This window comes from Pogoniulus pusillus, chromosome Z, assembly GCF_015220805.1.
Source record: "Pogoniulus pusillus isolate bPogPus1 chromosome Z, bPogPus1.pri, whole genome shotgun sequence".
Lineage (NCBI taxonomy): Eukaryota > Metazoa > Chordata > Aves > Piciformes > Lybiidae > Pogoniulus > Pogoniulus pusillus.
Window position 1 is genome coordinate 32,940,638 of NC_087309.1, and position 21,797 is coordinate 32,962,434.

Here is a 21,797-nt window from a genome sequence, read left to right on the forward strand (position 1 = left end):
ATATGTGCTTGTAAATTTTGCCTTTCTGTAAATATAGCTTAATTTTACTTCCAAGCTGTCTGAGATAGTCTGGTAAATTCCAATAGTGTGGTGGGGGAAAGTTCCTACCTCACCAAAATTATTCAAAATGTTTGTTCACAATTTCTAAATGCATAGGTAGAGAAAGATCTAGAAGACCTACTTATTCATCCATTTATTTTCAATTCCCACTTTAGCATTAATCAAAACAAACACACCAACAATTCCAAGATAAGAAGATAGACCTACTATTTAAAATATGCTTTTCCATAAATAAATGTGCTTAAATCCATACTAAATGTGTTACTTTTCATTGCCATGATCTGGAATATGTGTAGCAAATTATGCATTGTTGTGTCCAGTAAGCTGGAAGTAAGATCAATTTCTGAAGGTAGTAGTAGCATTCAGTAGTATTAGCTTGCTCATAATATAAAGGCCAAAGACATCAGACTTCAGAAAACAAGATCCCATATTAATCCTAAACACTGCAAGCAATAAAAAAGCTCCTATCTATAAATACAATAAAAGTTGCCATGTGGTACTTACTGTGTTGGCAGTGAATCCCATTAAATCCCTCTGGACATTTACAAACATATCCTATGAATGTGTCGCCTCGGTATGCTTCACTAATTTCACATATCCCACCATTATGACATGGATTAGGTAGGCAGGGTCCTGAGAGAAGGAGGGGGGAAAAAAAAGATGTATATATATATATACACATAAACAGACACGTATTAAAAACCATAATAAGTTGTGTAATTTATGTGTTCATTAAAGGAATACGATCCCTTATGTAAACCTTCATATTCCACTACCCACTAAAATATACCCTTCACTTATCTCAAATAACTTGCCAGCACAGATTTCTAAGAACAAGAAAAAATATGAAGCATGTCACTATTCATTAATCACAACATTATTTTTTAATGTAAGAGAAGACAGGAGACTTAGAAGCTGAATCTTGCTCTCCTATTAAAGATAACAGGCATTCAAACTTTTATACCGCTGAGGAAATATGTATTAATCAAATGTGCCTATCATGCAGAGGGTGACATGTACAATATCTACGAATAATCACTACATGTCAAGTTAGTCATTGAGGAGTTTTTTTGCTGTAGCTTTGGGTGACTTTCTGAAAATATGACTATCTAGGTCAGCAGTTAGTAGTTACTAAACCAAACGCTTCTTTTCCATTGACTACTTTTCCTCAGAGCTGCTCTCCAGCCATTCATCATCCAGCCCATATCTGTGCTTGGGATTGAGCGGACTCAGATGCAGGACCTTACACTTGACCTTCTAGCATTTCATGAAGTTGGCCCAGGCCTACCTCTCCAGCCAGTCCAGGTCCGTTTGGATGGATCCCTGCCCTCTAGCAAGTCAGCTGTGCCACACAGCTTGGTGTCATTTGCAGACTTGCTGAGGGTGTACTTGATTCCTCTGTCCATGTCACTGACAAAGATGTTAAGCAGCACTGGTCCCAGCACTGACCCCTGAGGGATGCCTCTTATCACTGGTCTCCAGGTGCACATTGTGCCCTTGATCACCACTCCCTGCATGTGACCATCCAGCCAATTCCTTATCCAGCAGTGCTCCACCCATCAAGTCTGTGTTTTTCCCATTTGGTGACCAGGATGTCATGTGGGATGACTTACTCAGCTTTTGAGTTCTGATCTAAAGGTGTTCATTTAACAACATACACTAAAAGCCTTTAACCTGTTATTATCTTACTAATGCTACCTGTAACATACTTCCCACAAGACCAAAGTGTTTTAGTATTTCACAGTATCACAGTATCACAGTATCACCAAGGTTGGAAGAGACCTCACAGATCATCAAGTCCAACCCTTTACCACAGTGCCCAAGGCTAGACCATGGCACCAATTGCCACATCCAACCTTGCCTTGAACTGCCCCAGGGATGACGACTCCACCACCTCCCCAGGCAGCCCATTCCAGTGCCCAATGACTCTCTCAGTGAAGAATTTTCTCCTCACCTCGAGCCGAAATTTCCCCTGGCGCAGCCTGAGGCTGTGTCCTCTTGTTCTGGAGCTGGCCACCTGAGAGAAGAGAGCAACCTCCTCCTGGCCACAACCACCCCTCAGGTAGTTGTAGACAGTAATAAGGTCACCCCTGAGCCTCCTCTTCTCCAGGCTAAACAACCCCAGCTCCCTCAGCCTCACCTCGTAGGGCTTGTGCTCAAGGCCTCTCACCAGCCTCGTCGCCCTTCTCTGGACACGCTCAAGCATCTCAGTGTCCTTCCTAAACTGGGGGGCCCAGAACTGAACGCAGTACTCGAGGTGTGGTCTGACCAGTGCAGAGTACAGGGGCAGAATGACCTCCCTGCTCCTGATGACCACACCATTCCTGATGCAGGCCAGGATGCCACTGGCTCTCTTGGCCACCTGGGCACACTGCTGGCTCATGTTCAGGCGGGTATCAATCAGTACCCCCAGATCCCTCTCTGTCTGGCTGCTCTCCAGCCACTCTGACCCCAGCCTGTATCTCTGCATGGGGTTGTTGTGGCTTTTGGTTTTGTGATTGTTTTGATTTTGTTAGTGGTGGTTAGCCCCTCCCCCCCCCCCCCCCCAACCTCACTTTAAATAACTAAAGAACTGGTAATTATTGTTTGCAAAGCCTTATTTGGAGGTTTATGTGTGAAAAGACTTGTGAATTCAGTGTAAAGTATGCTATTTGGAGTCTTTATCATGTACACAAAAATGTATTCATCTTCGCATATTGACATGAAATGTCATAATTATTCACCCACTTAAAACTGCAGTTAAAAAACCAAACAAATAAAAAAAAACAACAAACAAACAAGAGAAAATAAATTCTCTCCATAGGATAATTTACTGACAGCCAGCCCTGAGAATTTCATGATTTAATCTTAAAAGAGCTATAACATTAATATTTCTGAGGATCTGCCTGTTAGTTTATACTTTCAATTACAAACACAAGGCTTGACAGATGTTCACAGCAATGGCAGTCATTCAGAACGTCATATTAATGAAAACTGCACTCTCTAAGAAAGAATTAATTTGCAAAAGATAAAATTTAACAGAACGAAAAGGATATCAGAACACATTCCCCAATTTTCTCGGTGGTTATAGCAATTTTAGAAACTATCCATTTACACATTTCTATTACAATTTATGTCATCAGTCCACTCCAGGACACAGTCCTGTAGAAGGTGTACTTTTATAAATCATTAAAAGTGGGATATTATAGAATCATAGAATCAACCAGGTTGGAAAAGTTCTCCAAGGTCATGCAACCTATTACCCAGCCCTATCCAATCAACTAGACCATGGCATTAAGTGCCTCATCCAGGCTTTTTTAAAACACCTTCAGGGACAGCATCTCCACCACCTCCCTGGGCAGCCCATTCCAATGGCAAATCACTCTCTCTGGGAAGAAATTCCTCCTAACATTTAGCCTATACCTCCCCCAAAACAACTTGAGACTGTGTCTCCTTGTTCTGTTGCTGGTTGCCTGGGAGAAGAGACCAACACCACCAGGCTACAACCTCCCTTCAGGTAGTTGTAGACAGTAATGAGGTCCCCCCTGAGCCTCCTCTTCTCCAGGCTAATCAACCCCAGCTCCCTCAGCCTCTCCTCATAGGGTTTGTGTTCCAGGCCCTTCGCCAGCTTTGTTGCCCTTCTCTGGACATGTTTTAGCACCTCAACATCTCTCTTGAATTGAAGAGCCCAGAATGGGAAATAGTACTCAAGTTGTGGCCTGACCAGTGCTGAGTACAGAGGAAGAATAACCTCCCTTGTCCTACTGGCCACACTGTACCTGATGCAGGCCAGGATGCCATTGGCTGTACTGGCCACCTGGGCACACTGCTGGCTCATCTCCAGTCTACTAACTACCAGTACCCCCAGGTTCCTTTCTTCCTGGCTGGTCTCCAGCCACTCTGTCCCCAGCCTTTCAGTGAACCAAATAAATAAATGGCATAAATATATAGTGGTTTATCCTAAATGCAATTAACAGCAAAAACGTCAGAAATCATGAAGATGAGAAGAAGGAGATTAAATGTTGATTTTTTTTTGCCTTTATCCCTTCACATTCTGCATTATATTTTAAATATGATGGTAAATTACAGCTGTAATTCCAAACAACATAGATCACACCTTTAACAGGTCTAGGAAGAATCATGACTTCCAAGTAACACAGATTCTGCTGATATTTATTTTCCTCTGTATTATTTTTGGGAAAAAAAACCCAACCCCCCCAAAAAAAAACAACCAACTAATCCCCCCCAAACCAAACCAAGCAAAAAACCTCAACCAAACCAACCCATCCCCCATAAAACCTGCCAACCAACCAAATGAAACACCAAAAAACCCAAACCAAGCGACCTCCCCAACCATGTTTAATAATTTGCAATTTTGGTCTCCCTGTGAATGTGAGCTGTGTAACTTTTTCCAAGTCTCTATCACAGTGCTGCAGTTTGTTGAGTACCTGCAGGTAGCCTCATTTGTTAATTATTTCTATGTTAGCAGATCTCTAATCTTCCAAGAACAATAAATCTTTTAATAATTACTTTCTCATTTTGCTTGCTGCTTTCTCCATATGGCTTGTTAAGCACATGTTCAGCATACTTTTGTTGATTTTCTTTGGATTTTGCATTTTCTCAGAACAGCCCAAAGAACAAAGCTTAAAAGGTCATTTGAGGTGCACAGTAATAAATATACTGTTGCATGCCAGTATTTCTAACTAATCTGACTGCTCTAAGATGACTTTCTATGCAGAAAAAAACAACACAAAATCAAAATCCCTACATTAAAAATATGGGGTTTTTTCTTTTTTTTTTTCCTTATTATATTTAGGTTTTGATCATAGACATACAATAGCAGTATGTTCAGTCTAAATTTTGAGTAATCTTGATTTGAGTTTTTTAATCTTTGTTCAACGGAAATTAGTAGTGTGAAAATTGTTTCGAGTGCAATGAAACATCCTAATGAAATGCACTGAAACCAGTAAACAATAATCTAATTTTCACTAGTTAGCATTAATTCCCTAAAAAGGACGCAGGTATGACTTCTCTGTGTTCTAAGAGAATGAATGACTGAAGCTACTGTATTATGCTGTCTTATTTCTTATAATTGTCTAGAGGACCATACCCTGAATTCACACGTTGTAAGGTATTTAAAATGCATGAATCTTTAACTGCATGCTTTATTGATTTATTTATTTACTAACGAATCTGCAGAAGCCCTGCTGCAAGGTATGCAGGTTCCAGTGGTTTGGAGGGTCTGGGCTGTAATCCTACTGTCATTCCGTTAAACATCAAAACTGGCATGCAACATCTTGGCACTGATGCCGTATGGTCAGAGGTTCAGAATGTATAAGTTCAGAGGTGTATAGTGTTTTAAAGCACTATATTGATTGCTGGATAATTAATTTCCTGACAATCTGATTAATACTCTTAGACACTCAGGCATACGGTAAAAGTTTAAAAAAAAAACAAACCCAAAACTCCTTCTTTAACAAAATAAATCAAACCTAAGAAACCAAACATGTCAACTAATTTCCAAAAAGTAGTGGACTTCAGGGATTTTGTTTTTTGAATCAATAGTACTGCAGGTAATCTTTAAGTGGCTTCCAACACAAAGAGAACAATAACATTTGATCAATATTAATGAGGAGTGGAATTCAATGGTATGCTTTCCAGGCATTTTTATCCATGCTCATATAAAATAATGTCAACAAGATTAATTGTGCACTCAAAGTAATAGAGCTATTCACTTTGCTGCTCTTTTGTGTCCTTCTTTGTGCAGTTCCAGTCGTATTAGCCAACATAATAAGTCCAGTCCAAAATATATCATTCTGTTATTCAACTGAAATCCCATGCTGTTTTCAAATAAATATGTCAAAAGGTAAGTTAAAGCATAGCAGCTTTTGAAATTTTTAGATACTCTTCCTAAAACCTCTGAGATTTTATAGATGGACAAATGAAACAAAGACTTCCTTAGTAGAGTTGAATAGGGACTCAAGGCAGAACCATGTTATTTGTTTTCTCCTCTGACAAGTACAGTCAGCTAAAACTTCATAAAAATGTGATCTTTCATAATGTAATACTGAAGTGGTAATTACATATCCGAGAGAAACCATTGCTTTTTTCTATAGCAAGAAAAGCCAGGAAAACATCATTTCACCAATAAAAATGTTCTATGAGGCAGTGGTAATAAGATTGAATTATCCTGTTTAGGAAAACTGTACCTTTGTTTTATCTTGTAGGATATTTTAACTCTTATGAAATAATGGAATGGAGTTTCCTACAGTTTCTCCTTCACAGTCTGGAGGAAACACATTTTTGAAAAGCACTTTATCTTCTTTGGAACCTCTTGGGTTTGTTTGTTTTGGTGTTACAGTTTAGGACTAGAGTCTTAATACTAAATAAAATTTTCTAAGGAATTCAGAGGGAGTTTAAGGGGATGGACACAGACTGTTTTTCATGCTTTTCAGGTTTTTTGTTTGTTTGTGGTCTTTTGGTTCAGTGGTTGGTTTTGCTTTTTTTTAAACAAAATCTCAAGAACAAAGACATTTTTAAAAAAGCTTAGAAACATTGACCAGTGCAAGGCACATTTAAATATGTGACTGTGGCAGTCCATATCTAAAATTTAAATTATTTTGTTTTACTATGGAGTGGCTCTGTCTACAAGAATAAGCTACCTATTGCTATAGGAAAGCATCTGAAGAACAAGATAGTTCATGTAGAGGACAGTGTCCTTCTGGGAAAGGGATGAAAGCATTATCCTGGTGGTCTCTCCCAAGGCTTTTCATCTGGGTAAGTTTGTATCTGTATATGTGAAGTATAGTGGTGATTACTGAATCTCTATGTGTCTAGGATGCATTAGATAAAACATTAAAAAAAAAAAAATGTTTCCATGTGAAAATTGATATGGATGAAATTTCACTGCCTCTGTTCCTCAGCAACAACACAGAGATGGAAGATTGATAAGGAGGACAAAGAGCAGATTGTGAGCAGTGGACCAAGGCAACAGAAAGGCTTTGATACTCAGTTAGGAAGGACTTTTACCTTATCACTCTAATGTTTCTTCAGGAATGCCGCCTGTTATCTAAGTCCATCCCTTTTCTATTCCTGGCCAGCCCCATGCTGTGCCAGCCGGCCCTCTGCCAGCCCCTTTGTCATGCTGGTCCTTCTCATTGGTGGCTACCTATTGTCTATACAGCCTCTTATGTAACTTTGGTTAAGTGCAAGGCAAAGAAAATTATAAAAACCACAACAAAAGTGATTCTGCATCCACCCAGTTGCAGAGCCAGTGCCTTCAATGTCATATTTCCATTGCCTTGTTGATGAAGCACTGCTTCTCTTCCACTCCTCATCCAGCTAAGAACGGCAAGAGCAAAACACAAATTCATTTGCAGTGCTTCACCAGGGACCAACACTGTTCGGCCACAGAGTGTGGGGGAGGGTTGCCAAGCCCTCATTAGACAGAATTGTGGCCCAAGAACCATCAATCGCGGGGTCAGAAGCCCATGGCACCAGCCGCCGTCCCAGCGCCGTTCACAGCTGTGGAAGAATTTCTCCCACAGCGGGGCATGAGCTGTAAACATGAGACCTTGTTATCAGAAAAGGTCCTTGAGCTGGAAGGCACTGTAAGCAACCTACGCACATCTGCTGAGGGCTGACCCTGCCAGCCCCTGGGGTGGAACCACAGGTTGTTTTGATAAAGAATAACCTACCTGTGCCTTACACATAACTTTGAGCCAATCTGAATTGTCCACTTGTGCCAGCCCCAGTATGGCTGGGTACACCTCCTCTAAGAACTATATAAGACACTGCACTACCCTAATAAAATCGCACTGCATTGATCGCACTGATCGCACCGATGCACAGAAGCTATAGAGTCAACTCATCAGTGCCCCGATCCAGGAGCCTCTGGACCTCAGCACCCAGCTTGGCTCGTACCCGTGGAAGCTCAGACAGCACGCCCCAATAACCCCTGAATTGTTCCAATCCACGATATTTGGGACCTTTCAAACTGACTCCGGCCCGTGAGTAACTGAGAAACGTGATCTAATCCAGAATAATCTCTCAATAGCCTAATAACCTACCAGTGGCACTTTCATGCCACAGACTCTCTTCCTAAATCCTTTCAAACTTTTGCTAAATTCCCAATTTGTTGTGCATAGAACATTCTGTAATATAATCTCGCAAGCGCATATAAAGAACTTGTGTGGGGTAGTTGCAAATAAGTTTGGGGAAGGGGGATTTCTAGTGTATATAATATTAAATATTTTAAACTCTTTAAAATTCAGCCTCATATTTCATTCCCCCAAAACCCAGACAAACTCCTCCACAACACAGAGTGAATGTATTTGGTACAACTCACTGAGGTTCATTATTAAGAAGTCTACAGATGCTTGGACAGATATTTTTCTGATAAGTCTTTATATAGTATTCAAACAGCTGACAAAGGCCAAATTTGGAATGCCATGGTGGAGTTGTGTAACATTAGCTAAACAAAATCTAAGAAATCATATAACAGTTGAAATAGCAGCCATAACAGGGAAAAACAAACCCAAAAAACAACAACACTACCCCCACCATGGCTATTTCCTTCACCACTCCCCAATTCAGTGATAGCCATCTGTAAACCAAGCTCTTTGTAATACTTGTACCACACAGCATAAGCTTTTTTATTTTTTTCCTAACTATAATATCAATTGATTCAATGGAAAAGATATTAAAAAAACTAAAGTAGTTATTAAAAAGTACCAGGTAGTTATAGGTGATGTAGTTAAACAAGAACTCTACAGCAATCACATCTTCCTCAAAGCCTGTGTGCTTGCCTCTATGCTAAAAGACGAAGATGATTAAATATCAAACCTCACCATTTCTTATTAAGACATGTTAAATGAGGAACAAAAAAAACTAAAGAGAGAGGGGAAAAAAAAGTATGTTCCAAAGGAGTGATGCATGCCATACAATCACATTTGGAATGAAAGTAAAATTAAAAGCAGTCAAATTCAAATGCCAACACTTTGGATAGTATCTATCTATCTATCTATCTATCTATCTATCTATCTATCTATCTATCTATCTATCTATTTTCTCTTCATATATTAATAATGCAGCTTTAATGAAAAATACTAGAATAGATATTGACCTTCATATACATCAAGATAAAGATACTGTTAGCAACAAAGCTAATTGCTTCATTTGTTTTGTAGAGTATAACTGGAGTAGGACTAATAGATAATGCTACTCTGATGATATAGTAACCTCCGCCTACCATCAAAACACATATCAGAGTTGTCACACAATTAATAAAGGTATCAAATGATTTTACATTTCACTGTAAAAGTAAAATATTCTCTAGCTGCTTGCCTTCCTACCACTATCTCTGCTTAAGTCTCTTTTGGCTCTGTGTGAATGCCAGTCAAATGTTTTTGGTTTTTTCCACCCTCTGGCAAGTTAAAATCTCCATGAGGAGATCTCTCACACCATTTCATCAACAGTAGTTTGAGATTTTCTCTGCTCTTGTGTTTTGACAATTCATAATACTCTACATGCTTCCTCTGCTAAAGCAAAGCCTTCAAAATAAGCTGTGACAGAGTTCACTTAGCAAAATCTCTTAAATTTTTAAATTAATATTTGTAAAAGAAGCCAGTGGTGCATATAACTTCTTTCATCTTTATAAGAAAAGAACTAATCTCCTTGCTGCTGGAACTAGCAGAATGGCACGAGCCTCCCATGGTGAAGGTAAGGGTTACCATATGGAGTTGGGCTCATTATTCAGGTCGTCCAACATCCTATCCCTGCTGCTCATCAGTTGGCATGGAAGGCCAAAATAGGCCTTAACGTATCCTGGCTTGCCCAGGCATGTTTTCTGCTTTCCTCCCTCCTCTTGTTGGGGGAAGCAAGAGCAGGCGTGACACCTCTGAAGCTCACTCTCTCCTTCCAAACTTGTAAACACATGAGGATACGGTGTTTATACTCTTGTTTGTGTTTTGCCCAAATAAGGCAAATATCACCAAGTATGGTCAGTTTTGACTAAATACCACGGGCTGATCTGTTGCCAAAGGAACCATTAGTCTCGGGATACACTGTCAAAAGGATGAGCAGTTAAAAACAATGTGCTCTGCTGTGGTCTCTGCTCTATCTTGACATGCTTGGCTTCAATGTGCTTCTGCCATTGCTCTGCTTTATAGAGCTTCTGCTCCACTGTTGTTGCGTTGTGCAATACTCTGCTAAGCTATAAGCTAGCTCTGCTACATAATAACAATCCCTGGTGGTTTGGGTTTGTATACCTGGAAACCTGCTGTGTCTCAAGTTTGTCAGGGGAAGACATCAAGTGCCTTCAAGCGATTGGCTCAACATAGCCAGCACAACATTGTGCCCATCTGCACAACTGCAAGGCATCCTGCTCGCCCCTCTGCAAAGCTCCATGCCAAATCTGAAGACTAAGAAGAACCAATATCAGGTCAGAGATCATCTCCTTCTCTCCCAGCACCCTTGTTAGAGCCTAGGAAGAACTAGAAGCCTCAAGAGCTATCAAGGCACTGACAGAACTCCCTGCAAGTGTTTGGGAAATCTCTGGAAACTGCAGTTAGCTCCAGGAGTCCGGAGATATTAATATTGGCAAGTATTCAAAAGACCCTTTGTAATTGAATCCAAGTGCCTTCTGCCTTAAGCAGAAAGGAGCTTCTAGAGTCCCTCTAGTGGGCAAGAGGTATAATTGACCGTAAGTATCTCTTTCCAGTTCTAATGATTTAATGTTTGTTACATTATTACTAGGTATTTCTTAAGTGTTCTAGCTTCTGTTCTCATCTGTGCAATGCTTTCATGTCTGTTGCAAAGAACCTATTATTATTAAAATTGTGGCTAGAGTCCTGAATATCAAAATTAATAAACAATATTAATTTTGGAAAAAACCCTCTCACACTACAATTACCAGCCGTTACATCACTTCACAAGATCACAGAGTGGTAGTGTTTGAAGGGCACAATCCAGAGATCATCTAGTTCAACACAACTGATAAAGTGAGTTTACCTAGGTAAGTTTCTGTTACTGCATAGGAAATAGATAGGTTCCTCAACTTCAAAGAAAGATGAACAATCTTTCAGTTAGAATAATTAAAAATCTGCATTTGTTATTTTACAATTATTTAAGATGAGCTTAACCTCCTTTTTTTTTTTTTTTCATATTTAACATTCTTTTCTAACTAGTATGTATGTTTGCTCCATAGAGTTGAATATTGTGTTTCTGTTGTCTATACACGCACAAATGAGAGACCATCTTTTTTTTGGAAACGTATTAAAACATATTCACCTTTTCCTTTCCTCACCAAACTTTTGAAAACTTGGTTCCAAAGTTCATCAGACACACATCCAAAATACCACAAAACCCCACTAAAAAGAGACCATCTTCCACAGAGACACATAAATGAGCATTCAAATCCAGGAGGAATGTCCCTACAGGTTCTGACAGAAAACTGCTTTATTGCACAAAAAAAGGCAGGAATATAACAAGAACTTTGTAGGGTCTCTGATCTTCCTCACATTTACTACTTTGCCTATTAATTTAATATGCTTGTACAAGGCTTATCTGACACGGGGGCTGATTTTGAATGCCCCTAGCTTCATGTCTGCGTGGGAGCTGTGATACATCAGAGACCATTTTAACACTTTGTGACAGAAATTATCCTGCATCTGCTGAGTTCTGCGGATCATTAAATCATATCAAAATACATACTTATGTCTCAGTCTATCTATAGGTTCAGACACACAAGTACGACATTTCTCTTCTGGCAATGCAGCCTAGGGAGTTGGTTCTCACTAGCAAACCTCCTTCAGGCCTGTGCACCACCTTTGTGGTTAAGACAAGACCAAATTTCTGCTCAAATATTTTGTAGATTTCACCAGCAAGTAGAAGAAGACTGACATTTCCCATGAATGCTCCTGATCCCAAGAATACAAGGCTTATTTATTACTGCAGACTGCAGACAGATCTCAGCTGCCTACTTTGCAGTCCATGATTCTGAGGACATTTGAAGAGAATGTTCCTAGTAGGTATGCTATTGACCTTCTGCCAGAAGGGTTAGTAAGCATGAGAATAGTTTCTTACAGTCATGATACTAATTTTGTCACGTAGGTATGAAACAATAATTAATGAATATACCGTAATCCAGTATCTGGTCTTTTTCACAGCTATTTATTTTTGACTTTAAAAATCACCCTTAGTTAAAATTTTGCATAACCTTCAGAACATTTCAGAGTCCAGCTCCTGTTATACTGGTGCATCATGACATGGTTCAAAGCAAATTAAGGAGTGTCTCAGTTTGACTAAAATCCATGGAAGTTGAACTTGTTGTATTTTGAAGTACCTCATTCTTCAGGTTGTCCAAAGTGTAATAAGACATTCTTGCTCATCCAGCATACTTGAATATTTGTAAAACAGAAAAAAAAAAAAAAAACCCAAGCAAATGAACAAAACCAAACAAAAAAACAAGATGAATCATAACATCACCTACAGATCAATATATTTCATATTATTTCCTTTTGAAATTTGTTACTTTTGATTCTATTTTGCTGTTGCAATATAAAATAATTTGGTATCAACACATGTTTGCTATACCTACGTCTTACTATTTGTTTGGTTGTTTTAACCTGAAAAGAGCAGGCATTGCTCTTACATTATTCACAGTTTATGTGTAATATTGATAAGATTAGTTGATTGTTATATGCTATACCTGTTGATGCACTAAAGTAGTAAAAATAATTATCAGTTGCAAACACCTTTATCCCATTAACATTCTAAAAATACCAGCTTTAAAAACAATAAAAATCTGTTCAGACAGGCTCATAAGTGAATTAGTACTGTATTAGATTCTATCAACTATATATTCATTACAAACTAATGGCACTGATCCAGACTTAATTGCACTGTGATTAAATATTTATCTTGTTTTTAATGCAGCAAATGGACCGTAGTGATTATAATGATTAAGGTGTCTCCATCTGGATGCAGCAAAATCTAAGGTTCACCCCTTGCACACAAAATGCTTCAGGTCATTTCCACATGTTTCCCTCTAATTTTATTATGTGTGATTCTAACACAAAGAAGAAATATAAACTGATTGTCCAGTTATTTCCCAAACCTTTCTTTTAACTAAATAACTAGGCTATTGTGCTAGTTTGAGGCTAATTGGAATATTTTAATGAGAGAAATTAGATTATAGGCTGTGAAGAGAAAACAATGGTGATATCTACTTCACTCATAGGCTTGCTGAGATGTATAAAAACAAGGACACAAACATAGATAAGACAGCATGAGTGTTTCTATCTGCAGGAATCAGTGCCTGTGTTTTCTCCCCAGGCTTTTGCACCTGTGTAACCTAACTAATCATTTCTGCTTCTAACCCTCCCTCCTGAACCTCCAAACTCATCTTGCACATAAGGCAAACTCTGGGATAAGGTAGAGGGGTGGAAAGAAGGTGGAAGGGTGGTTGGGAGCACCTCATGGGGACTCTGATTTCTGAGAGAGGTGTTGTGTTTCTGTATTACTTTTAACTTGTATATTTCTGTATATAGCTGTAACTGTTGTAATATATTGTAACTATCTACTTGTCTATTGAGCTAATCTGTGAATATAAAGCTTCATTCCTTAATTTCCAGCCGGCTGAGCCTAATCTGGGTATTCATAAGAGTAACTTCCAAACCGTCACAACTATTTTCTGACAAGATACTGTTTAAGTTTGATGGGTGTATGACACCCTTAAAAAACAATCAAGGTTCTCACCTAACCCCTACATGGACTGAAAATGACAGATTACACCCAAATTAGCTTTTCTGGGAGCTCTAGGAATGTTGAGGTATTCTAAAGTGGAAGCCACAAAAATGATCAGAGGAATAGAATATGTCTCCAATGAAAGCAGGCTGAGACTATTGGATTTGTGTAGTGTGAACAAGAGAAGGCTCTCAGGAGACATTATTGTGGTATTACAGTACTTAAAGGGGGTGGTATATAAGAAAGACAATAACAAGAAAGATGGGCAGGCGTGTTGTGGCTGGACAAGAAGTGATGTTTTTAAGCCAAAGGAGAAGAGATTTAGACTAAGACATAAAGAAGGAGGGTTTTTATTTGACAGCAAGAAAGGTGAAGCACTGGAGCAGGTTGTCCAGAGAGGTGGTAGATGCCCTATCCCTGAAATATTCGGGGTTGGTTTTAATGGGGCTCCAGGCAACTTGAAAATATCCCTGCTTACTGCAGAGTGGTTAGATTAGATGACCATAAAGGTTCCTTCCAACCCAAACTTTACTATGATTTGCTATGATTTCTAAATTTGACTTGTGGTCAGCATAGTAGGCAATATGATAATACATAGAGTGAGACTGAAAATGTTCCAAAAGCTGGAGAAAGTATTCAGTTGTTTAATGCATTACATTTTCCCCAAAGTCTCTCTCATTATTTCTTCTCATACTTCTCACCTTCAAAGCTTCTTTCCCCATTTTCAATGTTCCTTTTCATCTCTGTCATTTGTCCCTTATTTATGTTTCTGAATAAAGTATTCTTCCTCCAGCAGTTATCTCATAACTGTGCAACAGCAAATGAATGTGAGACCTATTCTGCATCCCAGGTTTTATCTTCCCAAAGAACACCTGATGTGTTTACATAAATGTAGGTTCAGAATCTATTCCTTCCTCTAATTGTGCACTCAGGCAGCATCACTTTTTTTTTTTTTTTTTTTGCCCCTTGATAATACTTCTCGATGAAACTTCTTTCACTGTACTGCTGTCCCAAGTGCGAGTGCTTGGTTGCTACACCACATTTTTTTGTGAATTACTTTGTATCATCATTCAATACAGATTAATTTTCCAGCTTAGATTAGAAATAATTTCCAAGTCTTATTTTCAGTTTATTCTGTTTCACTCCTAGCAGCAAAACCTCTGCAAGCACAGAGAGGATTTTGGAACATTTTGCTGGAGAGAATTCTGTATGTTAAATATTTGGAGAATTATTATAGATTGGGATGTTTGAAAGACTCAATTCATAAGGCCAGTTCTGGCATCACTAAGTTCTTCAAGCTCTTCACTAAAACAAACTCTTCAAATCCATCCTCTCTACAGCTGACAAAAATGCATCTCTGCATTTAACACATGGAGGACAGCTAATTCAAGATAGCAGCACAGCTTCAGCAAGGGCAAGTCCTATCTGACCAATCTACAATGGTGTAACTATATCCACGGACAACGGAAGACCAACAGACACCATCTATTGGGACTTTCCTAAAGCCTTTGGTACAGTCCCCTGTACCATCCATCTCTCTGAACTGGAGAGTTGGATTTGATGGGTGGACTTCAGTGGATAAGGAACTGGTTGGATGAGTGCATAAAAAGGTCAACAGGTTGATGTCTGGATGGACATGTATGATAAGTGGTGTCTCTCAAGAGTTTGTAATAGGACCACTGCTTTTTCATTATCTTCCTCAATGATATAGACAGCATGATTGAGTGCACCCTTAATAAGTTTGCAGGTGACACCCAGCTGAGCACTGGGGTTGATAAGACTGAAGGTTGGGATGTCATTCTGAGGGACATAGACAGGCTGGACAGGTGGATTGAGAAGACTCTCACAAGGTTCTATCTGGAAAGGTTCAAAGTCCCGCACCCAGGTCAGGACAATCCCACATATAAATTGAGAGCAGAACTGCAGAAGAAGACTTGAGGGTACTGAAGTACAAGAAGCTGGGCATGACTCAGGTGTTCTCACTTGCAGACCAGATAGTCAATTGCATCCTGGGCTGCATCAGAAGAAGTGTGGTGAGCAGATTGAAAGAGGTGATTCTGTCACTCTGCTCTGGTGAGACTTCACTTGAAGTACTCTGTCCAGATATGGGAGTCCCAATATAAAAGGGACTTAATGGAGCAGGTCCAGAGGAGGACAACCACCAACATGATCAGAGGGCTGGAGCACCTCCCTTATGAAGACAAGTTAAATAACTGAACAGCCTGGAGAGAACAAGACTCTGGGAGAGACATTGTAACTACATTTCAGTATCTGAAAGGGACCTAGAGGAAGGCTAGGGAAGGATTATTTAGAAGGACATGTGGTGATAGAATGAGGGGAAATTATTTTAAACTGGAGCAGGACAGATTTAGGTTTGACATAAGGAAGAATTTCTTTACAATGAAAGTGGTAAACATTGAAAAAAGTTGTCCCATTTCTGGAAACATTGACTATGAGACTCGACGTGGTCCTGGGCAGATTGATCTAGCTGGAGGTGTCCATGCTGACTGAAGTGGGGTTGGACAAGATGACCTTTGAAGGTCCCTTCCGACCCAGTGCAGCCTGCAAATACACTACATTGGTCTATTGTTTTTAAAAAAAATATATACCCAGCAATAAAACTGCAACACTGCTATTTTTATCATCTTAATTCATATGTGTAATGTCTGTTTTTATTGTTTCACTGCACTTTAAATTGCAAATGATCAGAACCTTTTTCTGCTGTGTTCCACTAATAACTGGAAAATGAATTAAAAAAAAAAAGGGGGGGGGGGGGGGAAGAAAAAAATAAAGAAGAAAAGACTTTGTGAACATTAATTGTAACATAAAATGGTTTAAAATACAGTTAGTCTTCTTGCTGAATATTCCAGTGGGAACAGGAAAGTGAAATATTCTAAACTTCTGCTATTCATATTTATATGAGTCAGGTCTTAATTACTAGTGTCACATTAATGACTTGGAAACAAGAGAAGAGAGTCTCAGAGGGTGGTTATGCTTAGAATAAGAAATATTATTTTAAAATGATGAAAAATAATTCCTAAATGTAAAATATATATAATCCAAAAAGGCATAAAGCTGTCCACAGCTGAAACCAAGGAAAATAGACAAGACTCACACTCCAGACATATATTTCTCTTAGGATGTAGAACAGAGGAAATATATGCTTCTCTCTTTGCATTTTCTTTCCAGCTGTCATCAAACTCTTCTGATTTCATATATCATACTCTAAATCATTTTGAATTCCAGATCCTGTCTATGTCCTCCAACTCTTACCCTTTTCTTAGCTAATCGTTCTCTTTTCTTCTCATATGCCCTTCCTGCTTCATATTGAGATACAGGCTGTGGTCGGAGTGGCTGGAGAGCAGCCAGACAGAGAGGGATCTGGGGGTATTGATTGATACCCACCTGAACATGAGCCAGCAGTGTGCCCAGGTGGCCAAGAGAGCCAGTGGCATCCTGGCCTGCATCAGGAATGGTGTGGTCAGCAGGAGCACGGAGGTCATTCTGCCCCTGTACTCTGCACTGGTCAGACCACACCTCGAGTACTGCGTTCAGTTCTGGGCCCCCCAGTTTAGGAAGGACATTGAGATGCTTGAGCATGTCCAGAGAAGGGTGACGAGGCTGGTGAGAGGCCTCGAGCACAAGCCCTACGAGGAGAGGCTGAGGGAGCTGGGGTTGTTTAGCCTGGAGAAGAGGAGGCTCAGGGGTGACCTTATTGCTGTCTACAGCTACCTGAAGGGTGGTTGTGGCCAGGGGGAGGTTGCTCTGTTCTCTCAGGTGGCCAGCGCCAGAACGAGAGGACACAGCCTCAGGCTGCGCCAGGGGAAATTTAGGCTGGAGGTGAGGAGAAAGTTCTTCACTGAGAGAGTCATTGGACACTGGAATGGGCTGCCTGGGGAGGTGGTGGAGTTGTCGTCCCTGGGGCAGTTCAAGGCAAGGTTGGATGTGGCACTTGGTGCCATGGTCTAGCCTTGGGCACTGTGGTAAAGGGTTGGACTTGATGATCTGTGAGGTCTCTTCCAACCTTGGTGATACTGTGATACTGTGATACTGTGATATTGGTATTCATGCAACACAGAAAACCACATATTACATAACCATCCCACATTAACATCACAACCCATGTTTGCAGTTATGACCCTTCCGTTTTTAAGATATACACTGTATTATCACTGGATGCCTGCTTCCTTTCCATCAGCTACCTCCATGGCACAAACATAGATTAGTTGGTCTTAACTAATGTGATCCCTGACCTACTTTTGTGGGCAATAGCAAAGGGTTAGAGCAAAAGTTCATGCATAGCAATACTGGAGATTAGTCTTTCTTGGGAAAAAAAACCCCAACAAACCAAACTTTAACTTAAAATTCGGGGGTTTTTTTGTATTACACACAATGCAGTTGTCATTATTGTTGTTCAAACACAATTCTTTGCATAGATAAATTTTGGCTTCAGTAGAGTGTGGTGGTTTTTAAAGATGGGAGAGAAATTAAACTCTCAAATGAAATTGGAGAAAAAATACAGAATTATATTTGGAAAGAAATGGAGAGATAGACATTAGAAAGCAATTAGCACATCCCTGGCAAACCCCCTTGAATTTTCTCTCAACCCAAAAAACCTAAATCTAATACTCCTCAGTGCTCCAATCCTCTCCACCCCCCACCCCCCGGTGCCTCACCATCCAAGAGGCCTAAACACAAGGCTCTGGAGGCGCCCAAACAGGCCTACTGCTTACATGTTCTTCCTGGTAAAGTGGCCTTTGCCAGGCACAGAGCAGAAGGAGGAGGAAAGGAGAATAAGCTGACTTTGTAGCGAGTTTATAAAGAGATAGCAGAATTATGGGATTGAATAACAATCTTCTAGTCCCCAGAAGATTTTTTAACCCTATAGTCTCAACCTGGGACACAGAGTCTCATGAAAGGGCTGGAGCATAAGCTGCAGCACTCCCGAGGTCCTTTACAGAACTAGAACTGCAGATTTCCCTGGAGCCATACACTCTTTTCTGATGTCCACCCTCAGTTGTGCAATGGATATCTGATCAGACACATCAAACTTTCCTTTGGTTTGCAAGATCCACAGTTCTGTGCATGGGCATAATGATGGCCCTATTTATCTGAGTGACTTCAAAAGAGGAGGGCATGAACTAGACATAATTAACTTCTCCTCATCTCATGATGGATGACCTTAGTGCATGTTAATATTCTCTTTCCAATCTAGTCTAATTGGTAGTTGGATATGGTTCCTGAAAGAGAATCCATAATATCATTCATTTGTTGATGGAGTGGAGTCAGGCACAGAGAAGGTCATCTGGTTTACAAATGTGTGTTGTGTGGTCAGGTTCTAAATAACAGGGAATAAAACCAAGAGGAAACACTATGAAAACAAGCTCCCTGATTCACCAATGTAATGTGTACTTCCATCAAGGGTATTGCTGGTAACATGACTTAAATGATTTGAAGCAAATTCTTTATTTGGAATTCCTTGAAAGGTTGCAAAATATTTGTCTGTCTTCTGCTAGCAAAAACTTAGATAGGAACAAGAGTTGATGACAAATACTTCACATTACACTTTCTTTTCTTGACCCTGCTCAAGGGAGACTAAAGCAGAAGGTGGACCTGATAGGATCATTGATTTGTATTTTATTTCTAAAAAATACCCAGTATTACCTTTTTTTTTTTTTGAAGAGAAAATTATTGGAATGGTTTTCTCATCAAAGAGGCTGAATTAAAACAAAAGGAAACTGAGAAATTCCAAGTCAATATGGAAAAATTAAGAGTCAGATATTGAAATATTGTCAGCCTTTCCCTTAGCATATATTAATAAATAAATACTGTTCTACAGTTTTAACAAGACAAAATGTTGTAGAAAACTTCAAACTAATGGAATTCATGAATAACTGTAACAGAAGCTTCTGATATTGCTGCAGAGTGTTAATTCATGCTTTGCAAGTAAATGTTAAAATATGGCACTCCAGGCAAATTGAATATATAAATTTAAATCCAGACTTTTTGTCCTTGGACTATGTTATGGCTTCTTCATTGTATTTAGTCATTGGAATAAAAATACTTTTCACAGAATCACAGAACCATAGAATGTCAGTGGCTGGCAGGGAGCTCAAAATATCCAGTCCAGCCCTCCTGCCAGCGCCGGATCACCTATACCACATCACACAGGAATGCATCCAGGCCATTTTTTAATTTGTCCAGAGAGGAAGACTCCACATCTGTATAGGGTTAACACTCCTGGGGGAGTGACCCTGAACCTGACCCTAGGGGTCTTGGCCCCTCCTCAGGGGTGGGCCACACTCCAGGTGATGGTTAGCCCACTCCCCCCACTTCCTGTGGTATAAAAGAGACAGGACCTCCCTGTCTCTCCCTTTTTCTCTCTTCCTGCGTTCATGATCGCACACACACTGATACTGCATACCAGCACAACACGTGGCAGCCACGAGGCAGAGACACCATCACACTACTCGGGTTGTATCCATCCCTGTTTGTATTTTGCTGTTTTCCCTTCCTTATCCTTTGTAAACTCCCCTACCTCCAATCCCTTTTTCTAAGTTATTGTTAAACTTTTCCTTTTTTACTTCCAAATCGAGTGAGATTGATTTATTTGGGTGTCCCTACCTTTATCTCTCTCCCTGTCTTTTGGGGAAAGGAGGGGGAAGAGGGGAGGGCACTCTATAAATTCTATAAATTGTCATTGGGTCTACCAAATTTATAAGAGTCTCTGGGAACCTGCATTTGAACCCAAGACAACATCCAACCTGGGCAGGCTGTTCCAGTGTTCTGTCAACCTTGCAGTGAAAAAATTCCTCCTCATGTGTCCATGAAACTTCCTATGCCTCATCTCCCCACTCACTGCCCCTTATCCTATCATTGGGCATCACCAAGCAGAGCCTGGCCCCATCTTCCTGGCACTCACCCTTTACATATTTATAAATACTGATGAGGATACCTCTCAGTCTCCTCTTCTCCAAGCTAAAGAGCCCCAGCTCCCTCAATCTCTCCTCATAAGAGAGATATTCCATTCCCTTAATCATTTTTGTGTCTCTATGCTGGACTCTCTCAAGTAGTTCTATGTCCCTCTTGAACTGGAAGACACAGAACTGGACACAGTAATCTAGATGTGGCCTTACCAGATCAGAGCAGTGGAGGAGGAGTACCTTGCTCGACCTGTTAGCCACACTCCTAACACACCCTAAAATGGCATCGGCCCTCCTGGCCACCAGAGCACATTGCTGGCTCATGGTCAACCTTCCAACCACTAGGACTCCCAGATCCTTTTCCCCTTTGCTGCCTTCCAACCTGTCAGTCCCCAACCTATACTGATCCCTGGGGTTGCTCTTTCCCAGGTGCAAGACTCTACACTTGCTGTTGCTGAATTTCATTAAATTTCTCCCTGCCCAACACTCCAGCCTGACCAAGTCTCGCTGAATGGCAGCACAAGCCTCCAGTGTGTCAGCCACTGTGCCCAATTTGGTGTCATCAGCAAACTTCCTGACAGTGCACTCTGTGCCCTCATCCAGGTCACTGATGGACAGAATGGGTCCCAGTACTGATCCCTGTCGAACTCCACTAGTTACAGGCCTCCAACTAGACTCCATCCCGTTGACCACAACTGTTTGACTTAATAGACACAGTTTAAATTACTTCTTGTATAGGGTTAACACTCCAGGGGGGCGTAACCCTGAACCTGACCCTAGGGGTCTTGGCCCCCTCCCCAGGGGTGGGCCACACTCCAGGTGATGGTTAGCCCACTCCCCCCACTTCCTGTGGTATAAAAGAGAGGTACTTCCTGCTCCTCTCTTTCTTTTCTTCACTCCCTCTCGACACACACACACTCACACACACACTGCATACCAGCACACCACATGGCAGCCACGAGGCAGAGACACCATCACATTGCTCGGGTTGTATCCATCCCTTTTTGTATTTTGCTGTTTTCCCTTCCTTATCCTTTGTAAACTCCCCTACCTCCAATACCTTTTCTAAGTTATTGTTAAACTTTTCCT

The 21,797-nt window shown here is 40.4% G+C and overlaps 1 protein-coding gene across 1 annotated transcript in view; it reads right to left on the bottom strand.

Moving 5' to 3' along the window:
- EDIL3 (EGF like repeats and discoidin domains 3) overlaps positions 1–21,797 on the bottom strand; it is a 374,122-nt gene that overhangs the window by 194,597 nt on the left and 157,728 nt on the right. The window contains exon 3 of the mRNA XM_064140587.1: positions 565–693. Within this exon, the coding sequence (XP_063996657.1) occupies positions 565–693 (129 nt within the window). The remainder of the gene's footprint in view (positions 1–564; positions 694–21,797) is intronic.